The sequence below is a fragment of the Eucyclogobius newberryi genome, unplaced genomic scaffold, assembly GCF_026437365.1.
Source record: "Eucyclogobius newberryi isolate DKJ021-1_F unplaced genomic scaffold, fEucNew1.0.hap1 SCAF_12, whole genome shotgun sequence".
NCBI lineage: Eukaryota > Metazoa > Chordata > Actinopteri > Gobiiformes > Gobiidae > Eucyclogobius > Eucyclogobius newberryi.
Genome location: NW_027315746.1, coordinates 11,051,133 through 11,076,861, shown reverse-complemented (window position 1 = coordinate 11,076,861; position 25,729 = coordinate 11,051,133). Strand labels below are relative to the sequence as shown.

The 25,729-nt window shown below is 41.9% G+C and overlaps 1 protein-coding gene and 1 long non-coding RNA gene across 3 annotated transcripts in view; one reads left to right on the top strand and one right to left on the bottom strand.

The window, feature by feature from the left end:
- LOC140356060 (myosin IXb) overlaps positions 1-25,729 on the bottom strand; it is a 50,279-nt gene that overhangs the window by 5,621 nt on the left and 18,929 nt on the right. For both annotated transcript variants that reach the window (XM_072440777.1, XM_072440776.1), the window contains exons 5-32: positions 22,674-22,774; positions 19,688-19,811; positions 18,935-19,024; positions 17,660-17,776; positions 16,998-17,132; positions 15,073-15,194; positions 14,692-14,827; positions 13,538-13,727; positions 12,950-13,016; positions 12,788-12,880; positions 12,664-12,703; positions 12,466-12,588; positions 12,288-12,368; positions 12,105-12,215; positions 11,255-11,377; positions 11,028-11,177; positions 10,266-10,396; positions 9,605-9,907; positions 8,793-8,868; positions 6,434-6,525; positions 6,281-6,360; positions 4,982-5,160; positions 4,563-4,670; positions 3,793-3,963; positions 3,659-3,700; positions 3,124-3,235; positions 512-585; positions 239-431 (exon numbers count right to left, since the gene is read on the bottom strand). In XM_072440777.1, coding sequence (XP_072296878.1) covers positions 239-431; positions 512-585; positions 3,124-3,235; positions 3,659-3,700; positions 3,793-3,963; positions 4,563-4,670; positions 4,982-5,160; positions 6,281-6,360; positions 6,434-6,525; positions 8,793-8,868; positions 9,605-9,907; positions 10,266-10,396; positions 11,028-11,177; positions 11,255-11,377; positions 12,105-12,215; positions 12,288-12,368; positions 12,466-12,588; positions 12,664-12,703; positions 12,788-12,880; positions 12,950-13,016; positions 13,538-13,727; positions 14,692-14,827; positions 15,073-15,194; positions 16,998-17,132; positions 17,660-17,776; positions 18,935-19,024; positions 19,688-19,811; positions 22,674-22,774 — 3,364 coding nt within the window. The remainder of the gene's footprint in view (positions 1-238; positions 432-511; positions 586-3,123; positions 3,236-3,658; positions 3,701-3,792; positions 3,964-4,562; positions 4,671-4,981; positions 5,161-6,280; positions 6,361-6,433; positions 6,526-8,792; positions 8,869-9,604; positions 9,908-10,265; positions 10,397-11,027; positions 11,178-11,254; positions 11,378-12,104; positions 12,216-12,287; positions 12,369-12,465; positions 12,589-12,663; positions 12,704-12,787; positions 12,881-12,949; positions 13,017-13,537; positions 13,728-14,691; positions 14,828-15,072; positions 15,195-16,997; positions 17,133-17,659; positions 17,777-18,934; positions 19,025-19,687; positions 19,812-22,673; positions 22,775-25,729) is intronic.
- Positions 25,062-25,729, top strand: part of LOC140356062 (uncharacterized) — a 334,871-nt gene continuing 334,203 nt past the window's right edge. The window contains exon 1 of the long non-coding RNA XR_011926053.1: positions 25,062-25,199. This is a non-coding gene — a long non-coding RNA (uncharacterized lncRNA). The remainder of the gene's footprint in view (positions 25,200-25,729) is intronic.

The window sequence follows — 25,729 nt, the reverse complement described above, 5'->3', positions numbered from 1 at the left end:
TACCTACTTGATTGGTGTAAAACTATAATTTATATGTACAACTGGTATAAAAACACCAAATAAAGTCAACATTTGAAAATCATAAAAACCTCTGACGCGCACTTTAAACAATAAAGGTTGAAATCAGCAATCTGACGGTTAAACAAGCGAGTTGTGGCGCCACGTGACCCCGAGCGAGATGTCATGACCCCCGTGTGTGATGTTTCTTGTATGTAATGAAATGTCATGTTTCCCTCACTAGTCTTGAGGATTTGGTGCAGTTCTCGGGCGCGGCAGGCGGACCCGGACTTCCTGTAGATTCCCTCGGTGTAGAGCCCGTTGAGCTCCACGTGCATCAGCAGCAGCTCCACCACTTTGGGCACCGGGTTTGCTTTGCTGGTGAGGACGCACACCTGCACGCCGAAGTGCAGCGAGCCGGGCAGGTTATCATCCTGAAATGACACGTATATATTTACAGTTTTATTACTGATCAACCTGTCGAGAATTAATGTTATTGACAAACCGTGCGCACCATTCTGGAGCAGCGAGTCGAGCAGTCGGTGATGATTTTGCTGAGGCATTTCTTGTGGCATATCAACTTGCAGGCTGAAAGGACAAGAATCGAAACTAAATAAAAACTTTATTTAAAAACTTTGGTTAATGTGGGGGACCAAAAAAAAAAAATCTTAAGATCCGAGTCAGGAAATTAAACGTACACAATAAGATTTAGAATTTAAATGAGTGTCCATAATCCATAATCCATAATCGTGACTATTCAGGGCACAATATAATAATACAAATATTAAAAAAAATATAAAGAAATTGTGAGAATTGTAACCAACAGTGAGTCATTTCAGTTCAATCTATTTACCAAAATAATCAAACTATGAACTCCTGATAAGGGCGATGTGTATTGTGCACGGTCCCGGTCTCAAATAAAATAAAATAACTAAAATAACTAAAAATATAGCCGCAAGCGGCAATGATCGGCCCTCGCCACGCCGCCGCCACGCCGCAAGAGGAGGGGGCGCTAACGCGCCCCAATTGTCCTTTTATTGCGCCTACTGCTGAATCTGTGACGCTGTCACATCTTCTCCCCTTTGTTTTACCATCAAAAAGCAATTTTATTTTGAATTCTTGGCACAATGTGCGGCTTTGCCGCACAGACACCGTGACTCTTTGAATAAAAATGTGGATCACTTTTGATGGTCCACCCCTGAAGATGAGTCTCACCAAATTTCAGGTTAATAGGGCTAACGCCCTAAGAGGAGTTTGTGAAAGTATAAAGTGTAAACATGTTCTGGCGATTTCCCCATTGGAATAACATGGATGGTTTCGGTCATCGTTACGGCAACGCCATAACAATTATGACATGGGTCTCATTGACTTTTTTGATGGGGATGCTAAAATTGAGTTGTGTGTCAAATTTCATATAATTTCGCAAAACTAAACATTTAACCTCCATATAAAATCTGTAGGGGGCGCTGTGGCGCCAAATGAATTTATTTCACTTCAAGTGGGTTTAGGGCAAAGAGTTTAACAACTGATTCTAATTTGACGCAATTCGGACTTTATCTGCGCAAACGGCAGAAATTTTAAATATGGGAGATTTCTGAAATTCTAGCTACAGTTTGCGGCTTCGCCGCACAGAGACCGTGAGAGGTATCAATGTAATTTGGATAACTTTTGATGTCCCACTCCTCAGTAGCATTTTCACCAAATTTCAGCTTTTTAGGGCCAACGCCCTGGGAGGAGTTCGTAAAAGTACGACGTTTGGAAAAACTCCAAAATCATGTTTAGCCATTTTTGAAGCAATATGGCCGACATTTGGTTGGGTGGACGGCGTTGCCGTAATAATATTTTTTACTTCTCTTGTCACCATCTACCTCTGCGCCAAATTTCATGATTCTACGATCAGATTTTTTTTGGGTCATTTCCCATCTCTCAATGCATTTTTGGTACATTTGGGGGCGCTGACGCGCCAATTTTTTTTATTTTAGAAAAGGGAAATAGCCAGAATGTAGAGAGGCACGATTTTTAGAGGTGTGCAAATTTTTGTGACTTTTCGTCAATGTTCACTGGGTGAAAAATAGGGGGGTTGGTCCCGAGAAGAAGAAGAAGAATAATATTCCGATGCGAAAACAATGTTTCCCATTTTTCAAATATCATAAACTATACATTTTCGGAAAGCGCTCGCGCTTTCCTACCTCATGGTGTGGGTCCCTGGTCACTGACGGGTACTTTCGTTAATTTTGAGTGGGCTCCGCCCACTTTGTGTTTTTGGCCCTCTATACAGTAATAATGTTCAATTTTTGCATTACATGCTTATATGCACGGAACATGCAAGAGATGGGGAACGTATTCGTGAGCTACTTAGGGCAAATGAGTGCTTTATATGGGGATGACGACCGCGAAGCGGTCGTCATCCCAATGTAAAGTGCTCGTTTAGTGCGCACTTTTGCACGGGCTTCGCCCGTTTACAACGGTAATGTTCCATTTTCCTACTATTAATTAGTATGCACGGGGCGTGCGTGAGTGAAGGAGTGCGTTAGTGAGTGTTTGGAAGTGGGCGAGCGCTTCGCGCTCGATTTCGTGCGCACTACGTGCGCACTTTCGCAGCCGTGCTTCGCACGGCCTTACGAGATTAATAGGCCTCTCGCCAGCTTGTGGCGCTCGGGCCTAATAACTAAAATAAAAGAAAATAAATACAATACATACAATAAATACAATTAAATACAAATAATAAAATAGATAAAAACTAAAACTAAATAAATAAACTAACTAACTAAATAACTGGCTATTTACATGACAATATCATTACTTTTTTAGTCTAGCTTTATGAAATCCAACTCTCTGAATTTCAACCATCGCGAGTAATCGTACGTTCCTTTCCCAGCAACGTACAAAAGCAAATTTCCAGAAATGTAGTAAATAAATAAGGCAAAAACAATATTGACTAATAGATGTTCAGACCGGCTAAGCAGTGGTTTATCCGTTAAACACCAGCACTAACAAACAAAGGATTGACTAAAGTGTTGTTAAACTGGGACTTCACAAGTGCATAACGAGTCTCCAGAGATCAGCATAAGTCTGTAATTGGACGAGACGACACATTGCTCTCTTATTATCTTTAAAATGACATACCGCTGCACATGTAGGCCTTCTCCATTCCCCAAATGTAGGAACCGCACAAGTCACATGATTGCATGATGTTGACCTGGTACGTGCTGAAGAGATGGTCCAAGGGGTTGTCGGGCTGCAGAACAATAAAGAAACACAACACAGCATTTGTCACCGCTGCAAAACATATCATTAAATCTACTATTTCTGCTACATCGTCATTTGGAGTGGACAATATATTTTCAGGTTGTGAATGTTGTTTTGAAGAGAAGCAAAATTTGAATAATTACTATATTGTTTATAGGGAGGAAACAGTTCAAAAGTGATGTGGTATAAGGTGATATTTCTGCTCTTTTGTGATTATTTTACAGATATTTCACATTTGTCTGACAATTACACCTCAAATAATACGTTTAAAGACACATTTCAACACATTTCTGACATAATATTGTATAAACATTGTCATCTCCAAAAACGATCTCATTTTTTGTTATTTAAAATGCAATAAAACCATATTTCAAGCATCAAGTTGCCACCAGAGTAACCATTTCACACTTACGCACGCCTCCTTTTTCCGCCTCTTTTTTGTCTGTTTATTAGGCTGCAAAACAAAATCAAACAAATGGTTCAACGAAATACTTTATTCACCGATCACGTTTGAATAAAAGGCGTGTCCGTTAGAGTTCACGTCACCTTGACAGGATCGAGCTCCGAGCGTTTCAACTCTCGTCTCACGAAGATGTCGAGCACGGACTGGAACAGATTCACCACCAGCGACACCTCGGCTTTCTGTTTAGGCCCGGCCAACGAGATGACTTTGTTCTGGTAACCCTTCATCAGGTCTTTGTAGGCTATTTTAGGCTTCTGTCGAGCACCGAAACATCATTATTTTACATAGTGAGTAAACGAGCTCCTTTAAGTTCAAATCTGAAGTGAACCCAATCCATCCAATTTCCTTTTTTTGTTTGTTTTGGCCATTCAATTTCAACACCAACGCAACATTATCAATACTTGAACTTCCCATAACATTACATTGTTTGATTAAGATAAGAGAAGGTTTATTCGTCCCACAATGGGGGAAATTCCACCGCTCTCCATTAACAGTGGAATAGAAACGTGCAATAAAAACAAGATAGATGACATGAGAAATGGACATAAAGCTAACACACTGAGCAGATAGAGCAGAAAAACTAAACAAAAACTCTTCTGTACAGTAAGTGACTAAGATTATGATAGCATAATGACAGTATAAACAGCAGGTACAGCGGCTTCAGTAAGAATCGCACCGGAGATTGTATTCATTTTCACATTGTATAGGAAGGTAAACACTCCACATTAATCCATTTGAAAGGGCGATACATTTGTGGGTAATTTGGCAGGTTTTTTACCCCACACGCCCTGCCGCTGACCGCCTGGCGCCTCATATTCACGTTCAAACACAGCCGTGAGTCAAAAGTGCTAACCTGGACTGAGAACATGCTTTTGATGGTCTCTCTGAACTGCATCGTTGCCGTGAGGAAGACGGTCTCGGTCGGCGATAGTTCTTTTACTCTCGATCGCAACTCATTGACCTGATGAAAAAAACGACAAAAAAGTAACAATTATAAAGTATATGTTTACCATTTATATATGTATTTAACATTTGTTTCAGTCCAAGGCTCTCAAACTGATCAAAACAACTATAATTCTATCTCTGTAGGATATTTAATGGATGTTTGTGCTTCTGCAACGTGTAAGGCCGATTCATTTATTAATAACAGGTGGTTTAGGTGAAAATCAAATAAAGTATCGATAAATATGTCAAATATCTAAATGATTTTGAGTCCTTCCATGTTGAAAACCCTCGTGTTAAAGTATTTGCACGTTTTGCCCTCGGTCCCACCTGATTTCCGAGGTATTCGTCCAGGTTCCGGAGCTCTTTGGGGTCGGTGATCTCGCGGTCCAGGGAGGCGTTCCACTCCATGGCCCGGGTGGCGCGGCTGATCCGGATTGTGGGGTTTCGGGTCGCCCTGCTGCTCGGCTGATTCTGGTACGGGTGAGGCATGAACCGGGGCAACGTGACTGAGGGCGGGGCAGAAAGGCACATTTAATATCACTAGATCTGCACCTCAACATCAACATAGTCCATGGTATAGAGTGCTGTATGTGTAAAAAGTGTTGTATTTGAGTGTAAATGTGCATATAGATGGCATTTTACAGGATATAAGTAAAGGGTGGCACACTTTTTATTGCTCTAGCTAAGAATGCATAACTTTCCCATGAAACAGAATCTTAAAAACGATACAAAGAGAAGTATGTTCATGAATAATCTCTCCCAGTCTCGCTGTACTTATGCTACATACGCAAGAACAGCTCAAACACTCTATTCCATGTAGGATGACTTTGTTCTCTTTGACACTTGGCTGTGTCCTTGGACAACGCTGAGCAAAAATTGCTTTTGGTCTTCATTTCTCACAGATTGTTGACAGCGTTTCATAAAGGGCAACGCCTCGCTCTGCGCCGTCGTTGATGACCTTCAAGGAATGAACTTTTTTGTGGCAGATTGTCAACCGTGAGAATGGACCTCGCATCAAGAAAAAGTGTGCCACCCCTAAATGTGAAAATGAATCCATTTCCTGTACAGATACTTACAACACCAATTGGAACAAGGCAAAAAGCGATCTTTAATTTTGTGAACCACGCTAATAGATGTATACATTTTTATTCCAGTTTTATTACTATCCACAATTTACTATGTGACACTCTGAGGTCCAAATAGTTCATTTTTTTCTGTTGTAAAAAGTGTGGTAACTGAGAAATGTTTATTTTATCTTAAGTTTTTCATTTTATGTGATTTTCTGTGCCATATCGGTTGTGTTGGCTGCAATTGAACAGGTCTGTCACATAATATCCTGCTTAAAAAAGGTATAAATAAAAAATATTATCTTAAATAGTGTTGTGTTTTAGTTAAACTCCCATGACTACGTCCTGGCGCGTTTGGGAAATATAGTATTTGCCAATAACATGTACAATATATGAAAAATACACTGAAAAATACAGTGACTGACTAATTATTATTAAAGTGACCTCAAGATGGCGGCACATGTCAGAAAAATATACTGTATGTGTTCTTTTCTCCTCTCACTCTCCAGACACTAATACTGCAAGATTTATAATGACTGAAGGTGAATGGAGACATTACCAGATGTATCATGATGGGATTCATGGCTGGGGATATATTTGGGTGTTCGCTTCTTCCACAATCTACTCAGAAACCAAGCCCTGAAATGAAACAACGTTAAGTCTTCATCAAATCGTCCGCACATTTTATCTCTAAAGCATAAATGTCTTGTACTTTTCAGGTGTGGTAAGGTTTTGATTCCCTTCATCCTCAGAGTTTCTTGGGGGAAGGCTGAATCTTGATCCATCAGGTTCCGCTCGGATCTTCTGCATAACACGGTACAACATTTTGAGAGAACGGTCCAACAATACTACGCCAGAAATGGTCAAAACCCGAATAAGTCTTAGGGCGTGTTCACACATATGGTTCTGGAAACTCGTCTGCAAGTTACGATTTATGTCAAACCAACTGAACTGACAGCGCAGTACCACCACCAACCAGGAGGGGGTTAGTGTGCCCTGAAGTATTATCAGATGTGCCTTAAAAATACTGTTCAGCTTGATTTAAATTATTTAATCAAATCCACACACCCTGCGATAAGTTGGCCACTGTCCAGGGTGTACCCCGCCTAAGGCCCGAAGTCACTGGGATAGGCTCCAGTCACCCGCGACCCCAAAAGGGAACAAGCGGTAGAAAATGGATGGATGGATGGATCCACACACAAATCCAATATCATTTTGGAAATACTGAATATACAAAAAAGGAAGCAAAACAATCACCATTGCCAAAATTGAAGAACCAAACAGTGGCATGGACATTATTTGCCACCTTTTTTACATTAAAGGGTCTAATTTTTCAATGCGTTATAATAATCAGCTGTAATTTATTTTTTCAACCTGATTCTACTAAGTATTTTGTGAAATTTAAAGTTTGGAGCAGCGACTGACTACAACAAAGAGCATTCAAAAAGGATAATGTTCATATTGGCAGGTCATTTGTTTCCAAACTGTCCCCTCTCTTCTCTTTGTGTGTCCAGGTCGAGGTGGGAGATATTTAAACAAAAATGGATTATAACACAAACTGGACCGGATGTGTTGCTTGTCTGGTGCAAATCCGGTTTAAAAGTGCGTCTTCACATCTCCACAAAGTTCCAGACTTTGCTTCGACCGGATCAAGTGTGAACACGCCCTCAGTTTCCCAACCACGTCCCTGCTGAAAACACCACGAGGATTCCACTGCTTCCCGGCACCAAACCAGGCGACACCACTCTACGCCATGCAGCACAGGAAGCCATTTACGACCCACCCGCTCCCTGAAGACTCACCCGCTCCCTGAAGACTCACCTGTTCAAAAACTCCCTTCAAATAACTGCATCTTCTTGATTTATTTGTGTGTTTCTGACTGTCCTGAACTGTGACGTGTCTTTGCGTCATGAAAAAGGCTATACAATAATATATTAACGTATTATAATCACCACCACCAGGGATTTAAGCAGTGACACTTGCAGAAACGTTACACCTTTAAAATGTTTGTAATTCATTTTGACTAATACAGTATGTCTCAGTGATGGGGCTGAAACTGGTTAGTTAATCGATTAATCGCGACTAATCAATTGAGATAATCATCAACTAATGTAATAATGTTATAATCGTTGTCTAGACTATGCACAGACTTCAAAAGATGCCATGAGCCGAGAGAAGAGCGTTTATAACTCAGACAAAGCTCAAATGACTAAAATGACTAAAAAAGAATATGAAAAAAAAGAAACGGGAACCTATTAAGTCTATATTCCAAAATAATCATCAGGGCTTGACTTTATGATTCGGAAATTGTAATCTAAACAACTAATCAAACAATGTCTAGAATAATCAACAAAGTACCGTATTTTCTGGACTATAAGTCGCACCCCTTTTCATAGTTTTGGCCGGGGTGCGACTTATACTTATATTTATACTTACACTCGGGAGCGACTTATATACGTTTTTTTCTTCTTTATTTTGCATTTTTGGCCGGTGCGACTTATAGTCCAGATAATACGGTAATGGTATGTTGCATCCCTACTCAATCCCTATGTAGAGTACTAAATCTCGAGTAGTAAAAACCTGTCCTTCTCATGCAGTAACAGATATTTTAAAAAAAGAAGGAAATGAGCTTTGGAACATCAGTGTTTCCGTATGCCGTGGCAAGCGCTGGCTCATTTGCGTGGGACCAGTACATGCGACAGGGGCATGCAGAGGATGGAGACGTGTCCCGGGTAAGAAGTACCTCCAGCCTGGACACGGCCCGGACATCCACGGTACTGACTGAGCTCTTCAGCTTGGGCACGTGGGGGCTGATGGGAGGCAGCGGAAAGCTCCAAAACTCACTCTCTCTGGAGCCGCCAAAGTTAATGACCAAGCCGCTGCGGGCGTAGGCTAAGCGGCGTCTGTGCTTGGGCTTCTTTCGCAGTTCCACCTTGTCCTAATTATTCAGGTAAAACCCAGAGCACACAGCCTCAATCCACACGCCGTTTACTTACCATCCCCACCTCGCACACCATCAGCAACGTTACGCACAAAACAAATACATGTTCGAAGTGGTTCCGTGCAGTTACCTCTCCTGCAGAAGGCGAGCTGTCAGAGGAGCTGCGAGTGCACAGCTCGTCCACAGACATGGATTTCCCTTTCATACTAGAATAATAAAGAAATAATACAAATCAGTCAATATAACGACTGTATTTCAGACATTTCAGCCAAGCTCAGCAGTAGATATTATCCACAAAGCACACAGAATTGTACTGCAGAGTATTAATTAAGAAAAGTACCACTACTATAACAAGAGGTTTATTGTGTTAATATCAATAATAATATGTCAGTTGGACTATACATTTTACAGGCGATGCATTTTTCTGCTTCCATATGTTCACTTCTTTTACTGGGGACATTCTGAAGCGGGGGTTCCCACATTTTTCAGGCCTCGACCCACTACATTACATTACAAGTAGCAAAACATGTACAATTGGGTTTAATTGTGTTTGAGTTAATTTAGTTGTGTTATTGGACCAAATTTAACTAAAATATAATACAAATACAGTGTCATACAGTGCCAAAATCCAACATGTATGAAATGAGAGTTAAGAATGTAACCACAGATCTATGAATCCCGGATCAGAAGGGATGAAATAAACGTTACAAATTCAGTTTTTTGGAGCAACTAACATGAGAAGCAGAACCAGAAATAATAATTTATAAGAAGTGCTACTTGGGCCACACTTTCCCAAATTTTGCTCAGAATTGGGACAATGTGTTGCCAGTTTTCTTAAGTGAGGGACGACTGCGTCAGGAGCAGGATTTGCACTGTTGCTGCCACTACCCCGGCAACACAAGGGACATATACGACTCTAGTTTAACCTTTAAAATAACTCACCGATACTCGTCTTGTCTGCCATCGCGCCTGCGCTGCTCTGGACTGGAGTCGTCGCCCTCGCCCTTCCGCTCTCTCCAGCGGTCGGCCTTCTCCTTGATGTCGCCCGGGTCCTTGTACCTCTGCAGGGAGCTCTTGGTGGGACTGTCCTCTCTGTGGGCTTTGCCGTCAGAGGGCATGGAGAGCGGGCGGTGCAGAGGAGGAGTGCCGTCCCGGCTTGGACGCCTCTGGTCTGACCCAGACTGGGGCATCCGGTTTGGGCTGAGCTCAATCTGCGCCTGTCGCTTCAGCTCCTTTCTGTTCAGACTGAAACACATCACATGCACTCCAGGGTAATGTTTAGGACTTAAGATCTGTGCACAACTCTTACGTTTCTCTCATTTGTACTTGTATTGGTGATGAGCGTGACAATTAGACTGCGTTCACACATTTACCAGATCAAAATTAGGACTAAACCAGGACTAAACCCGACACTAAACTTGGACTAAACAAGGACTAGAACAGGACAAAACAAAGTCTTCATCAGGATGAATGGGTTTGAATTATTACTTTGAACGCATAGAATTATTCATTTTTGTCAATATCACCAATCCACAATTACACTGACCTCGTCCTACTGCACGTTTCCAAAACAAGCCGATTTAACCCATAAAGTCGAATGTACCTTTCCCGCCCGGGCCTGGTACTGCCCCTCTCGTCCTGCTCGCTCTCTAGAGTCAACATAGACGTCCTCCACGCCGTCTGGATCACTGTGGCCGCTCGGTTCTGCTTTTCATAGAACTCACGCCAGCATCTCTGCAACATCACAAACCATTCAGTTGTTCAGATATAGACACAAAACATTTATTACCGATTACTGGCGGTAATAAAACAACCAACATTTATATTTCTCATGTGCATCTGTAACTAAAGTTGGCATTATTGACACAAATCTTGCTTTCTCTTTTAGACCAATGGTAATTTTACAGTAACTTTTTCATTGTCATTTCATACATGAAAAAACATTACAATCTAATTTTCTCACATAAAATCCACACTTTTGAGGCTCACATTAATTTGTGGGTCGTAAAATGTTCCAATCTCTGTGTGTTATGGTGTTGAAAACAGAAAGTGATATGGTGTTATTGTTGTTAAAGTACTGTTCTTATGTAAAGCAAAATCACTACATTTAATGCTTCAAAGGAATAAAATATCACAGGGGACTGAAAAAACACCACATTTCTACATAATGAGACACTTTTGACATGAACAACAGCCTCCACAACTGTCAACATCGTCACAGCCGACTTCATCTGAGGCGAGGGGACTTTCTAAACGACAGGACCAAACGAGCTCCTGGAGAAGTGCGTCGTCCTGGGCGAGCGATACTGCGCCAGCATCAGTAACGCACAGTAAAAGCGGCTGGATTACGAGCCAAGGCGTGTACCTGAATGAGCATAGTGGCGTCTTTCTTCTGAACAAAGTGCTTCCGGATCAAACAGGACCTGAACCATCGCTGCAGAACCACAATGTGACGCATGACCACGGTGTTCTGAGCGTCCCGGAGAAACTGTCGCTCCTTCTGCTTCAGAAACACCTGCGGAGACGGAGGTAAACATGTTAAATATGGGATGGATGGAATAACAAACGGTGACCTCATCATAACGTGTTTACCTTCCTCTTTCCTATTTGATAAGTGGACTTGTCGAGCTTCATTTTGGCCAGAAGCAGCGAGATGTGCTCTGGAGTCGGAGTCGCTCCTTTTGGAAGCAACATCCGGAATTTCTCCACAAATTTCTGTCACACAAAGCAACAATACAGTCATTATTATCTCACAGATCCATACAATAACTTGAATCAGTGTGCTAAAGGAAAATCTAAATACAGTTGCACTAAATGTGGTGAGACAGGATGAATATTGAGGGCTGTGTGTCAAATATATTGGTATATCGTGCAACAGTTTTGATGCTCGTTTAGTTAAATTCAACTTTTTTCATGCAGTGCCGTCCACATATTTGCAGTTTTGATGTTGAACACGGGTGTATTTCACATTAAGTTTGTGCAGCTGGTGGTTTAACAAAGAAATACTGTAGTTAATATGATTGGCTCTTAAAAAATAGTGATATATATATACACACATAACAGAATATCATAGAATGCAATATATTGATTATTGCATGTATCAAAAAAATCTTAATCTTATTGTACGTGTATCGACTCAGTGATTTCCAGCCCAAATAAGTAGTATCCAAACCAGAAACTACATTAAACTAGTATCAATACTGAAAAAAAAAAGCAAAAAAACAACAAGAATTTGACCTTTTCTGAATAGTTTGTAGAAAAGTCTTTGCAGCAGAACTATTGCATTACAATTTAGGTTGAAATATAGATTCAATTTAACAGAAAAAAGATGTTTTGTATCATTATTGTGGTATCTAAATGGTATGGAGTGTCTGGTCTTTGTGCTGGAATGGAGTTTGAAAGGTTAAGCTCATGACAACACTTCTCACAGTCAGTGCTTCACCTCAAACGTGTATTTGGCGCCGTATCCAGCCTTTTGCATCAGGACCATCTGAAGCAAGCCCGCGTTATGAACCTGCTGTTTGACTAGCTCGGGGTCGAAGTGCATCTCTTTCTGCACAAACGACACATCGCACAGTTTATACGAGCAAAAATAGCAGTAAAAACATCCACATAAAAGCCTTACCTTCTCATTGTTGGAGCGTAAACAGACTATAAAGAACGGTTTGGCCTTTTCTATTCTTTCTACGAGCTTCTGTAGAGATGCCTTTAGCAGAAATAACATGTGCACATACAGTAAATAGATGACAAATATAGTTAAATAGCCAATTTCTTGTTTAATAATTGTTTTTTTGTGTTTTTACCTGGAACTGAGCGCAGACAAACGGGGGAGCGATGAGCCCGTCGCGCTGTGGTTTGGCTTTACTGGTTCGATCGTGAACAGTGACACCGACAATGTGTTGGAGTGAACGCATATCCATCAAATTCTGTTTCAAAATCACACTCACATAATGAAACAAGAGCAAATACGTCATTCTGAATTGTAAAATAAATAAACGCACCTTTGGAATGAGCTGCTTCTGTCGTCCTCCTTTACTTTTTCTGTAGAATAAAATGGTAGAATTAGTCTACAACACTCACGCAATTAAATCATATCACAGAGGTTCAGTTGTATTAAAAACTTACTTTCTTTTTTCATAGTTTGCAAAGATGTCCTCGAAAACCTCGAGAGGGTGTTCATCCGAGCGGTCGAAAGAGAAGTCCAGAGTCCAGCTGGTGCTGTAAGAATCAGATCTATAAATAATCATAACCATCACTGACAGAAGTTTGTGTTTTCTGCTGTTGTACCTGGACTGATGCTCAGACCTGCGCCTCAATTCTTTCAACGATTTAATGGATGGACGTTTGGCAGTCGCTGGGAGAGAAAATTATAGATCAGATAAAGAGTATTCATCTCACTACTCATGTATTATCCTCTGTATATCTTTAACTAAAGCCATCTACTTCTACTGAGAGTTCTCTAGAGACAGATCACAATTATATTTTTATAATTACTCCACCCAGCCCTAAGAGACAGTGACAAAGCATGAATTTACCCAACTTTAGCTGAGCACAAACTTAGGTTGGATTGCCCGGGTTTGGTCCAGCCCAGTTATATAGTTCAGTTTAGTTTATTTATTTGAATGGGACGGCATGTAATTAATGAAGAGCAGTAAATGCACTGGCTTTAGCTCCATCACAGGCCCATGAGTCAGAGGGTAAAAGGAGATGCAACACAGAGGAGAGAATAAACAAAGACCAACAGTAAAAAGCACACAGCATAACAAAGGGAAACAGGCACAGCAGACACAGTGAAACACATAAGGGCATGTGAATGGAGACACATACTTACACACACACACACACACACACACACACACTTACACACACACTTACATAGTTCTGCTCTCCTGTGGGCCAGCATTTTGAAGACGGAGAGGATTCGGATGGTGGCTCTCAGGACGCCCCACCTGAAGAGCGCCTGAGGACTGGAGCAGACCAGGTGGTGCAGGAAGGAGCGCTCACTGCTGCGGAGGAGCGACACCACCTCCGGGCGCATGTGCTCACAGTTCTTAGCCACAAAGTCCTGAAAATATGAAGAGTATTGTTCTCTAGAAACGGCTTTCATCACGGTGAAGTTACTGAGATACACGACAGCAATACTTATTTTATACACTCTACTACTCGGCCCACGCTCCTGCCCCGCGCTCCTTCCTGCCCCGCGCTCCTGCCCCGCGCTCCTGCCCCGCGCTCCTGCCCCATACTCCCGCACACGCTCTTGTCCGCACACGCTCTTGTCCGCACACGCTCTTGTCCGCACACGCTCTTGTCCGCACACGCTCTTGTCCGCACACGCTCTTGTCCGCACACGCTCTTGTCCGCACACGCTCTTGTCCGCACACGCTCTTGTCCGCACACGCTCTTGTCCGCACACGCTCTTGTCCGCACACGCTCTTGTCCGCACACACTCTTGTCCGCACACACACTCTTGTCCGCACACACACTCTTGTCCGCACACACGTCCACACACACTCTTGTCCGCACACACACTCTTGTCCGCACACACACTCTTGTCCGCACACACACTCTTGTCCGCACACACGTCCACACACACTCTTGTCTACTCTTGTCCATACTCTAGCTCTGGAACGGGCCTAGTTTAGTTCCGATGTGGTGCAGATTAAGCCTGTGTCAATATTAAATCTAAACCTGGGATTAGATTGCAGTTCATTTCACTCTCACAAACTATTTGTCGTCTAAAATACTGTTTGCAAATGAACAGTTTGAGCGCCGTTGCCATGGTTGCACAAGCGTTTTTATTCATTACAACACAAGAGCTCAGATAGGATTAATCATTAGCCTCGTTCACACAGGTTTTCCCAGCACGGCTTATCACACAAGCTACAGCAAACTGAAACTATCTGACGGACGCAACAAAAAAATGCACACAAACAACAAGAGGTTTTCCATTTTTGTCCTTACTGTACATTCATTTGACTCACCATTTATCCAGGCTTGGGATCAGCTTTAGTGTGAGGAACATGCTTTACCTTTATGTTGTAAGTGACACTGCCGGCAAAGTGTCGAACGGTGAAGGTCCAGTCCGAGGTCGTCTCGAAAAAGGGACTGTTCTGATGCTGCCACTTCATCTTTTGCAACAAACGTTCATCAGTGGAGTCAGGAAGGCTGCACACACACAAAAAACACACAGAAAATACACAATGTCCTCAAAAGGTGCATTTGTTGAAGGCTCTTAAACAGTAAAGTGGTCAGAAAAGTTGAGAAGATTCAGAAATGTTCAGAAAAGAAAGGTTGAACTGTTTGGAATTCGAATGATGCAGATTATCAACATTCAACAGCAGAAAAATGACGGTTCCATGGTTACGGTTCAGCTCGAACACCTTTAAATGAATCCCAAACCGGGCACAAACCTGCTCTCTGCATCCAGGAGTTGAAACAGCCCCGTCGATTTCTCGCTCATTAAGTTTATGCAGCCGATGTTGTCTGTGTAGTCGATGTTCTGCCACACGAGGCCCTCGGACACGTAGTCCATCTGAAGACAAAGCAATTGACCAAAATAAGATCTATAGACTGTCATAGGAGGGACAATGTGAGATTTTAGAGTCAAACAGCAACAAGGGCAATTGTAATCCAATCCAAAATCTGAATGTGACAATAAACATGAATAATAAACTACTATTCGAATGCATTTGCTCGTTTTTATGTCTTCCTTGAGCTGCTGTGTCATATCCCTTACGGCTCAATGAAGTTTGTCCACAGCAAACAACTAAATATTATAATATGTTTGAAAAGGGTGTTTATTTGTTTTAGTTTTTTGGGCTCATATTGATCGAGCACAGTTTTTATTAGATTTATCCTTACTAAGGCCTTAGTTATTTTATTACTTGGTTTACGGATCCGCCGCACTTAGATTATTGATTTCTACAATATAAATAAAATAAATTATTATATTTTTTTTTTTATAAAGTACCGCCGACAACGCAAAATAGCATTAAATTAAATGTAAAAAGCGGTATTAAGTCAAAAGATAAGAGTGCGTGAAACAATTTCTCGCCAAACTCCCGCGGACGTCAGACGGGGCAGCTCCGAGCTGCTCGGAGCGCTGCTCGGAGCCGCTGCTCGGAGCTGCTCGGAGCTGCTCGGAGCTGCTCGGAGCTGCTCGGAGCTGCTCGGAGCTGCTCGGAGCTGCTCGGAGCTGCTCGGAGCTGCTCGGAGCTGCTCGGAGCTGCTCGGAGCTGCGCGCGGTCCCGGGGAGAGAGCGCGCGCGGTCCCGGGGAGAGAGCGCGCGCGGTCCCGGGGAGAGAGCGCGCGCGGTCCCGGGGAGAGAGCGCGCGCGGTCCCGGGGAGAGAGCGCGCGCGCGGTGCGGTGCGCGGTCCCGGGGAGAGCGCGCGCGGTCCCGGGGAGAGCGCGCGCGGTCCCGGGGAGAGCGCGCGCGGTCCCGGGGAGAGCGCGCGCGGTCCCGGGGAGAGCGCGCGCGGTCCCGGGGAGAGCGCGCGCGGTCCCGGGGAGAGCGCGCGCGGTCCCGGGGAGAGCGCGCGCGGTCCCGGGGAGAGCGCGCGCGGTCCCGGGGAGAGCGGCGCGCCTGTTCGCCAGCTGCTGCGCGCCGTGCCAAATCATTTTAAACCCGTTACCACATTTTCTTCAGCGCGTTTTGCCGTGACTTAAGGGCGCACACTTAAACGTCAGTTCTGTCTAAAACACGCTAAATCTACTGTTACTATGGATCTATTATATTATTGACTGTTACACGCTCCAGCGCGCCTCTCCCCCCGTGGTGCGTTTTGGGCAAACCCGGAAGAAAACATCTTTTGAAATTGAAATTATATTCATATTTAGCCCGCCTGTGCAATATATTTCATTAAAAAATCCGTAAACCAAGTAATAAAATAACTGCGGCCTAAATACAAATAAAATTGCTTTTAATGTACATTTTCTGGACATAAATAAGCCAAACTTTTTAGCCATTGCCATTTTACACAAAGAAGTGTCACATTTCTTCCTCCAAAGTCTGAACTCTGCTCCAAAAATGATCAAATAGAAATTAAAATTTGATTAATTGCACGGCTCTACGTCTTTTACTGTATGCATGTAAACAAACAAACAAGCAAACAAACAAACAAACAAACAAACAAACAAACACACATTGTAGTAAGGTACTTTCATTGTTGTGAAATGCATGTGATTTTTGAATTTGTTTAGTAATATGACCTTCTCTTTCCCATTTGTTTTTAATATATTTAGTCATATTTAGTCCCTTCAGTTTTGGTTTATTATTTAAATCACTTCATATTGACCTTGTTGGACAGGTGAAAGCCACTCCCAGTCTGCGCTCACCTGTTCCAGTTTGAAGATGCGCTGGTTGATGTAATAATGCACTTTCTCGTTGGTGAAGTTGATGCAAAGCTGCTCAAAGCTGTTTTTCTGCAAATCCTCAAATCCAAACATGTCCAAGACTCCAATCGACAAACACTGAGGAAAACAAGTATTCTGAGCACAAAGCATTTCAACAATTATGCGGGGAAAACAGACTTTACAATGGTTAGAATTAAGACTTTTACCTAGACTGTGTCAAGATTTGAGCAGATTTTGAGTTTATTTCATGTGCAATACAAGGAACATAATTTGTTTTTACCTTTTTATGAACCAGGTAAAACCCAGTGAGCTCAAACATATCGAAACATTGTGAGGGATTAAAACAGGACATTTAAAACCACACACAATGTTCAAATGATTCTTTTTAAATAGCTAAAAACAACACCACACAAACACAAAGAAACACAAAGCACTTGTTTCATTTCAAGTGTATAAAACGTCCTTTCTTCGCGCACAGACTCGTGGTTAATAATCATATTTGCGGTGTAAACACACGTGGGAAGGTGCGAGACAGGTGCGAGACAGGTGCTGCACTGTCCGAATGCAAATAAGCAGTATTTGCACTGGCCGTTAGCGTTCACAATGTAAATGCTTATTCTCATTCTCATTATGATGTAACTCACGGACACGGACTCCTCCATGTCTCGTCTGTTGAGGAGAGCGTGGTTGATGTGGAAAATGATCCAGTCGAACAGAGCGCTGTACAACGACTTGGCCATCGAGTCCCGCATTTGAGCCGCCTGCGAATGTACGACAAGAAGGCAGTACAAATAAGTGCATATTTGGACTACAAACTAGACTTCACTTCCCTGCAGAGTTCATTAGGCCTGATGCAATTAATATCATGGTAAACACACACATTAATGCCACTGAACATCCATTTAAAACCAGCTTTAATCAATAAAGAGCAGACAGAAAGACTGGAGTAGTGAGTTAGTATAATGTAATCAAGCCTCCACAGCTTAAATTTTAATATAATGCTACAATTATATATAAGAATATTGTTCCAGCTTTAATTTTTTTGAACAATAAGTCAAAATGGTAATTGTTGTGACAGACATATTGTTTATTTCATGATGATTATTTGAATTTATTTGATGAAACCCTCTTTTTTAGGTTTTATTTGCATAACTATGTCACTTTTCCTTATGTTTTGTGGTACAATAACATTTGAGATATAGAAGGTCAAACAGTTTCTATATGCAGCACTCCTTATAGATTATAATTAATGAATTATAACGAATACTCCTGCTATTTATTGTTTATTTACGTTCTACTTACAACATGGCTCCTTCTGGGATTATCCATCATTAGGTCATTTTGTCAGTGGCATAAAATAGTTTCAATTGAATCATCCGGAGAAAACAAATCCTTACTTTTAATCACAGCTAATTGTATATTCTCATTTTTACAGACAAATATATAACAGCAAAGAATTACTCAAGTAAAAGTATCACATTAAAAAATTCTGCGTAAAAGTATTTCACACAGATCTAAAACTATTACTTAAGCGTTAAATGGAGTGCATTTTGTCAAGAATTGTGCTGATCTTTAGTCAATAGGAGCAATTTGGACACATTTCAGAATTGTTCATGTGAATTTTATGTATATATTTTGATTTCAAAGCTTGGGCTCGAGCTCAAAACCTTTAGGCCAAATTTTAACATAAACATGACGAAATATAACCCCTTAAATCACATTAAAAATTCAAAAATGTAGTGGAGAAGACAGTTCAGATACATGTTCTCAGATGTAGTGAAGTAAAAGTAAAAAGTATCCACTGTAAAATGTACACAGATACCTGAAACATTTACTTAAGTACAGTATTTCTACTTTTTTTTGTTACTTTCCAGTACTACATTCCGACACGTTACTGCGCATCATAATGTGGTGTTTACCTTCTGGACTGTGGGAGTGGAGAGCACAATTTTCCTGGCGGCGACTGTCCTCCTGGTGGTCAGAGCCTTCATGAGCACCTCCTTTTTCACCTGAACAAAAGAAACAACAAAGAGTCAAACATTATGCATCACAAACTACAGTCTTCAAAGCAGAAACAAGATTCAACAAGTTTTCAGACGATAATGAAAGACAAAACGCAACAGTCCCATGACAACGGCTACAGTCAATACAAGACCATTCTCCGAGCAAATACTCAGGACTCATTCTTTATGTCAGAATATATGCACAAGTATCAATATCCTAATGATACAATAGTGACATGGTCCTCCATCGGACACAAATGTACTGTTTTCAAAATGACGATGCTGAAAAAGGGAGTTTGACTAATATTTTAAGGCATGACATACAGTAACAGTCAAGTATATAAGATACAGCACTCAACAGCAATTTTCAATATTGTGCAGCCCTATTTCATTTATCTGGAAAAATACTAATGAAATAAAACTGAAATAAAACAAAAATAAAATCTAAATAAAAATCAAAATACATAAATAAATCATGAATAATTAATGGAGTCTACAGAATAAATAAAACACTGGATTTACAATTGGAAAATTTGTATTAATTGTCTTGGATTGTTTTACGGATGTACAAAAAACCCTCCACATGTGCAATTTTTGTTGTTGCTTTTTTAAATGGCCAAACTAATGCCACCTTCAGAGCCATAAACTGAGCACATAAAGTGAACATACTTTGAGCAGGTCAGACAGAGTGTCCAGGACGTGGTCTGGTCCGACCTGCAGAACCCGAGTTCCCGGCGACAAAGAGAACTTGAGGTTTCCCAGGTGCAGAATCACAGAGAGGATGGAAAAGATTCTGCAAACACCAGGGTTAAACAGATTTAGAGGCATTCGGCCACATAATTATGTCTCTCAGCTACAGTAATGATGACAGTGGTAAACACAGAGATGTTACGTCATATTACATTACAATTTATTATCTTACATTTAAAGAAATAAATAAATAAACTTCTCAAAATGACGAAAGGATGAAGCGTTTTGTATTTCCAGAGCGTTCGCAAATGAAAACATTCACCTAAAATTACAGATCCGAGCTCAGAAATGTGTCGATTTAATAAACAAAGTTTAAAGTATTTTAAGACTACGCATCGTCACTCCATTATGTTTCCACGTCTCTGGATTAGATAGAATCATGTGTCAAACACCGACTGTTGGAGCAGATGCTTTGTCTCGCTGCATTTTTCTTCTCGACAAGTTTTGACCCGTTTCTTACACGGCTTCTCTCTCCGACAGAGTTCAAAATGAGACGCTTCTCTTATTAAACGGTAATGTAAACGCCACAGAAGCATTATACGGTCATGTAAACGCCACAGAAGCATTATCGATAATGTAAACGCCACAGAAGCATTATCGATAATGTAAACGCCACAGAAGCATTATCGATAATGTAAACGCCACAGAAGCATTATCGATAATGTAAACGCCACAGAAGCATTATACGGTCATGCAAACGCCACAGAAGCATTATGTAAACGCCACAGAAGCATTATACGGTCATGTAAACGCCACAGAAGCATTATACGGTCATGTAAACGCCATAGAAGCATTATACGGTCATGTAAACGCCACAGAAGCATTATACGGTCATGCAAACGCCACAGAAGCATTATACGGTCATGCAAACGCCACAGAAGCATTATACGGTCATGTAAACGCCACAGAAGCATTATACGGTCATGTAAACGCCACAGAAGCATTATACTGTCATGTAAACGCCACAGAAGCATTATACGGTCATGTAAACGCCATAGAAGCATTATACGGTCATGTAAACGCCACAGAAGCATTATACGGTCATGCAAACGCCACAGAAGCATTATACGGTCATGCAAACGCCACAGAAGTATTATACGTAATGTAAACGCCACAGAAGCATTATACGTAACGTAAACGCCATAGAAGCATTATACGGTCATGCAAACGCCACAGAAGCATTATACGGTCATGCAAACGCCACAGAAGCATTATACGGTCATGCAAACGCCACAGAAGCATTATACGGTCATGCAAACGCCACAGAAGCATTATACGGTCATGTAAACGCCACAGAAGCATTATACGGTCATGTAAACGCCACAGAAGCATTATCGATAATGTAAACGCCACAGAAGCATTATCGATAATGTAAACGCCACAGAAGCATTATCGATAATGTAAACGCCACAGAAGCATTATACGGTCATGCAAACGCCACAGAAGCATTATGTAAACGCCACAGAAGCATTATACGGTCATGTAAACGCCACAGAAGCATTATACGGTCATGCAAACGCCACAGAAGCATTATACGGTCATGCAAACGCCACAGAAGCATTATACGGTCATGCAAACGCCACAGAAGCATTATACGGTCATGTAAACGCCACAGAAGCATTATACGGTCATGTAAACGCCATAGAAGCATTATACGGTCATGTAAACGCCACAGAAGCATTATACTGTCATGTAAACGCCACAGAAGCATTATACGGTCATGTAAACGCCATAGAAGCATTATACGGTCATGCAAACGCCACAGAAGCATTATACGGTCATGCAAACGCCACAGAAGTATTATACGTAATGTAAACGCCACAGAAGCATTATACGTAACGTAAACGCCATAGAAGCATTATACGGTCATGCAAACGCCACAGAAGCATTATACGGTCATGCAAACGCCACAGAAGCATTATACGGTCATGCAAACGCCACAGAAGCATTATACGGTCATGCAAACGCCACAGAAGTATTATACGGTCATGTAATGCAAGTAATAATAGGCCGGCGTGTCATATGATTATAATAAATGACCGGTAAAGGTTTTTCAGTATTGGTTTGTGTTCATTGTATACAGAAGTACTCCATATAGAACCTCTTTAGCTTTGGAGCTAGGCAAAAAAAATTCAACTATAGGTGTATTTAGTCAATTATTACCATTGAATATTGTGATTTTCATGATACTGATATCCAAAATCCCTTAAAACGATCTTAATTACAATTTGGTAGCCACTTAAATTGCAATTTAGATTCAATTGCAATACATTTCCCACATATTTAGGTAATTTTTTTGCTAAGACAATCGATCAGAGATGACTCGCCGGTAAGCAAACACATAATATATCTTAAGACAAAATTAACATTGTTTGTGCGATCAATTTTGTTGCAATAGCATTCACTGATAACTAAGTATTCCAAGATCATATAAAGCAAAAAAAACATTTTATAATACAACCAAAGTATGTGTAATCCAGGTGGGCTTCATTGTAAAAGAAAACGGAATTCTGTCAATTGGATGAATGCTTTTAGGACAGATATTGCAGATATATATATATACTGTAGATATATATACAGACAGATATTTACATCAGAACCGTGAAGAAGCGATACATAATCACTCTTAAAAAACATTGACCCAGTTGAGAGAATTCAACTTTCTTTTACACTGAAGCCCACCTGGACGGCTGAAGGATTACCCATATTTTTAGTTTTTTTACATTAAATTGGAATATTGAGTTGTCAGATAATCAACACCCTCTAAATTGATCGACTTAAAAAAATATAGACTAGAAAATAGATTGCGATTGAATCAAAATTGCAATTGGAATGGCTACAGAAATGTACGCGTTGGTCTATTTTAGTTTAAGCGCGACTCGGGACGTCCCTGGGAGCCACGTACTGTTTCTTGGTGGACGGGAGGAACCCGACCATCTCCATGGCCTGGTGCAGCCGCTTGTACTCCTGCCCCAGGGACTCCCCATCATCCGACTGCAGGTCTCCCTGAAACAAGAGAAACATGAACATTTCTTCAAGCCAATTTGTGCTTTCACAGAATTTAATGATCTGTTTTTTGGATTTGTTGCATGCGATCTTCTTGTTTGCTTCGTGTTACATGTATTTTATATGATATTTTCCTCTTCCCAACATGACTTTCTGAGCTATATAAAAAAAAATCTAATTAAAAACCTCATTTAAAATAGTTATATACATAATTCAACTAAAGGATTTACAAAAAAATAAAAAATAAAAGACAGCTCATTCAAGATAAACTAAAATAACTTTGCAACATTAAGTTTTGCTGAATCAAATGTCCAAAACTATTCCCAAAATATACACAAACGTCATCCACACAGAAACTCTACATTTATCATCCGTTAATGAGATAAGAAAGTAAAAGATTATTGTTCATCATTGCCAATTCACATGGAGATATCATGAATAACACTTCTTAAAACATATATCCAGAAGTTAAATGTGGCTAAATTTAGGCTTTTGAAGATTGTTTTGACATATGATCTGGATTAACAGAAGACAGACACCGCTTTTGATTCAAACCAGACCAAAACCTGGGTCAAAACGAGGACAAAAGCTCAGCTCACTTTATGTCATAACACCAGGTTTCACTGAAAAAAGTAAACATAAAGTACACATAAAGTACACAAAGAGAGAGTTTCCGTTTTGAAAAATGACCAAAAATGTGACTTCCTTTTGCCATTACAATGAGGTAATATTAAAGGGTCTGATGAAGTGGAGACAGTGTAATATTCCTCTTGCACTAAAATACATTTGGACATTGAAAACTTCTACACAAAGAATAAATTATCATTCGAGTTTTAAATGACACTTCCAAGTTTGCGAATATAATTTCTACACAATATCATTAGTTTAGGATTTCTTTATAACGACATAAAAGTATTGAGTGCGTTTACACTTCGTAATCACATCAAATTTGGTTCTAAACCTGGACTAGAACAGGGCTAGAACAGGACTAGAACAAAACTAGCACAGGGCTAGAACAGGACTAGCACAGGGCTAGAACAGGACTAGAACAGGACTAGCACAGGGCTAGAACAGGACTAGCACAGGGCTAGAACAGGACTAGCACAGGGCTAGAACAGGACTAGCACAGGGCTAGCACAGGGCTAGAACAGGACTAGAACAGGACTAGCACAGGACTAGCACAGGGCTAGCACAGGGCTGGCACAGGGCTAGCACAGGGCTAGCACAGGGCTAGAACAGGACTAGAACAGGACTAGAACAGGACTAGAACAGGACTAGAACAGGACTAGAACAAAACTAGCACAGGGCTAGAACAGGGCTAGAACAGGGCTAGCACAGGACTAGCACAGGACTAGCACAGGACTAGCACAGGGCTAGAACAGGACTAGCACAGGGCTAGAACAGGACTAGAACAGGACTAGCACAGCGCTAGCACAGGGCTAGAACAGGGCTAGAACAGGACTAGAACAGGACTAGCACAGGGCTAGAACAGGGCTAGAACAGGGCTAGAACAGGGCTAGCACAGGACTAGCACAGGACTAGCACAGGACTAGCACAGGGCTAGAACAGGACTAGCACAGGACTAGCACAGGGCTAGAACAGGACTAGCACAGGACTAGCACAGGACTAGCACAGGACTAGCACAGGGCTAGAACAAGGCTAGAACAGGACTAAACAAAGTCTACATTAGGTGGCAGGGCTCCGGGGGTGGATGAGATCCGCCCTGAGTACCTAAATTATCTGGATGTTGTAGGACTGTCTTGGTTGACACGTCTCTGCAACATCGCGTGGCGTTCGGGGACCGTGCCTCTGGACTGGCAGACCGGGGTGGTGGTCCCTCTGTTCAAGAAGGGGGACCGGAGGGTGTGTTCCAACTACAGAGGGATCACACTCCTCAGTGTCTTGCCCTCTTCAGGTGGGTGGGGTGTCCTTGCCCCAAGTGGAGGAGTTCAAGTATCTCGGGGTCTTGTTCACGAGTGAGGGAAGGATGGAGCGTGAGATCGACAGGCGGATCGGTGCAGCGGCTGCAGTGATGCAGTTGCTGCATCGGACCGTTGTGGTGAAGAAGGAGCTGAGCCGAAAGGCAAAGCTCTCTATTTACCGGTCGGTCTACGTTCTGACCTCACCTATGGTCATGAGCTTTGGGTAGTGACCGAAAGAACAAGATCGCGGATACAAGCGGTCGAAATGAGTTTCCTACACGGGGGGAGCTCGGAGTAGAGCCGCTGCTCCTCCACGTCGAGAGGAGCCAGCTGAGGTGGCTCGGGCATCTGTTCCGGAGCCTCCTGGGCGCCTCGCTCGGGAGGTGTTTCAGGCATGTCCCACCGGGAAGAGGCCCCGGGGAAGACCTAGGACACGCTGGAGAGACTATGTCTCTCGGCTGGCCTGGGAACGCCTCGGGATCCCCCCGGAGGAGTTGGAGGAAGTGTCTGGGGGAAGTCTGGGAGTCCCTGCTCAGACTGCTGCCCCCGCGACCAGGCCCCGGATAAAGCGGCAGAAGATGAATGAATGGATGGATACATTAGGACTCAAACTGGGCTCAAACCAGGACCAAATGAGAATGAATCCTTAGAGCCAGCCCTGTGGTTCAGTAAAGTCAACATTTAATACATTTTGTATTATTATACTTAAATTATAAAATGTTTTTTAAACTTGAATTGTATAAAACAAAACTATGTCATACAAAACACGCCAGTACTTGAATTATTTAATGCATCCTCAGGGGAATTACCTTCAGGCTTAAAGGAAAAAAATTCCTAAGTAAACTATGAACTTCCTTATATGCAAATGTGCCTGTTACGACATCTCACTGTAGTTATGCAGCCACCCACGCGCAGCCGCCCTTCACGCAGTCGCCCTTCACGCAGTCGCCCACACGCAGTCGCCCACACGCAGTCGCCCTTCACGCAGTCGCCCACACGCAGTCGCCCTTCACGCAGTCGCCCTTCACGCAGT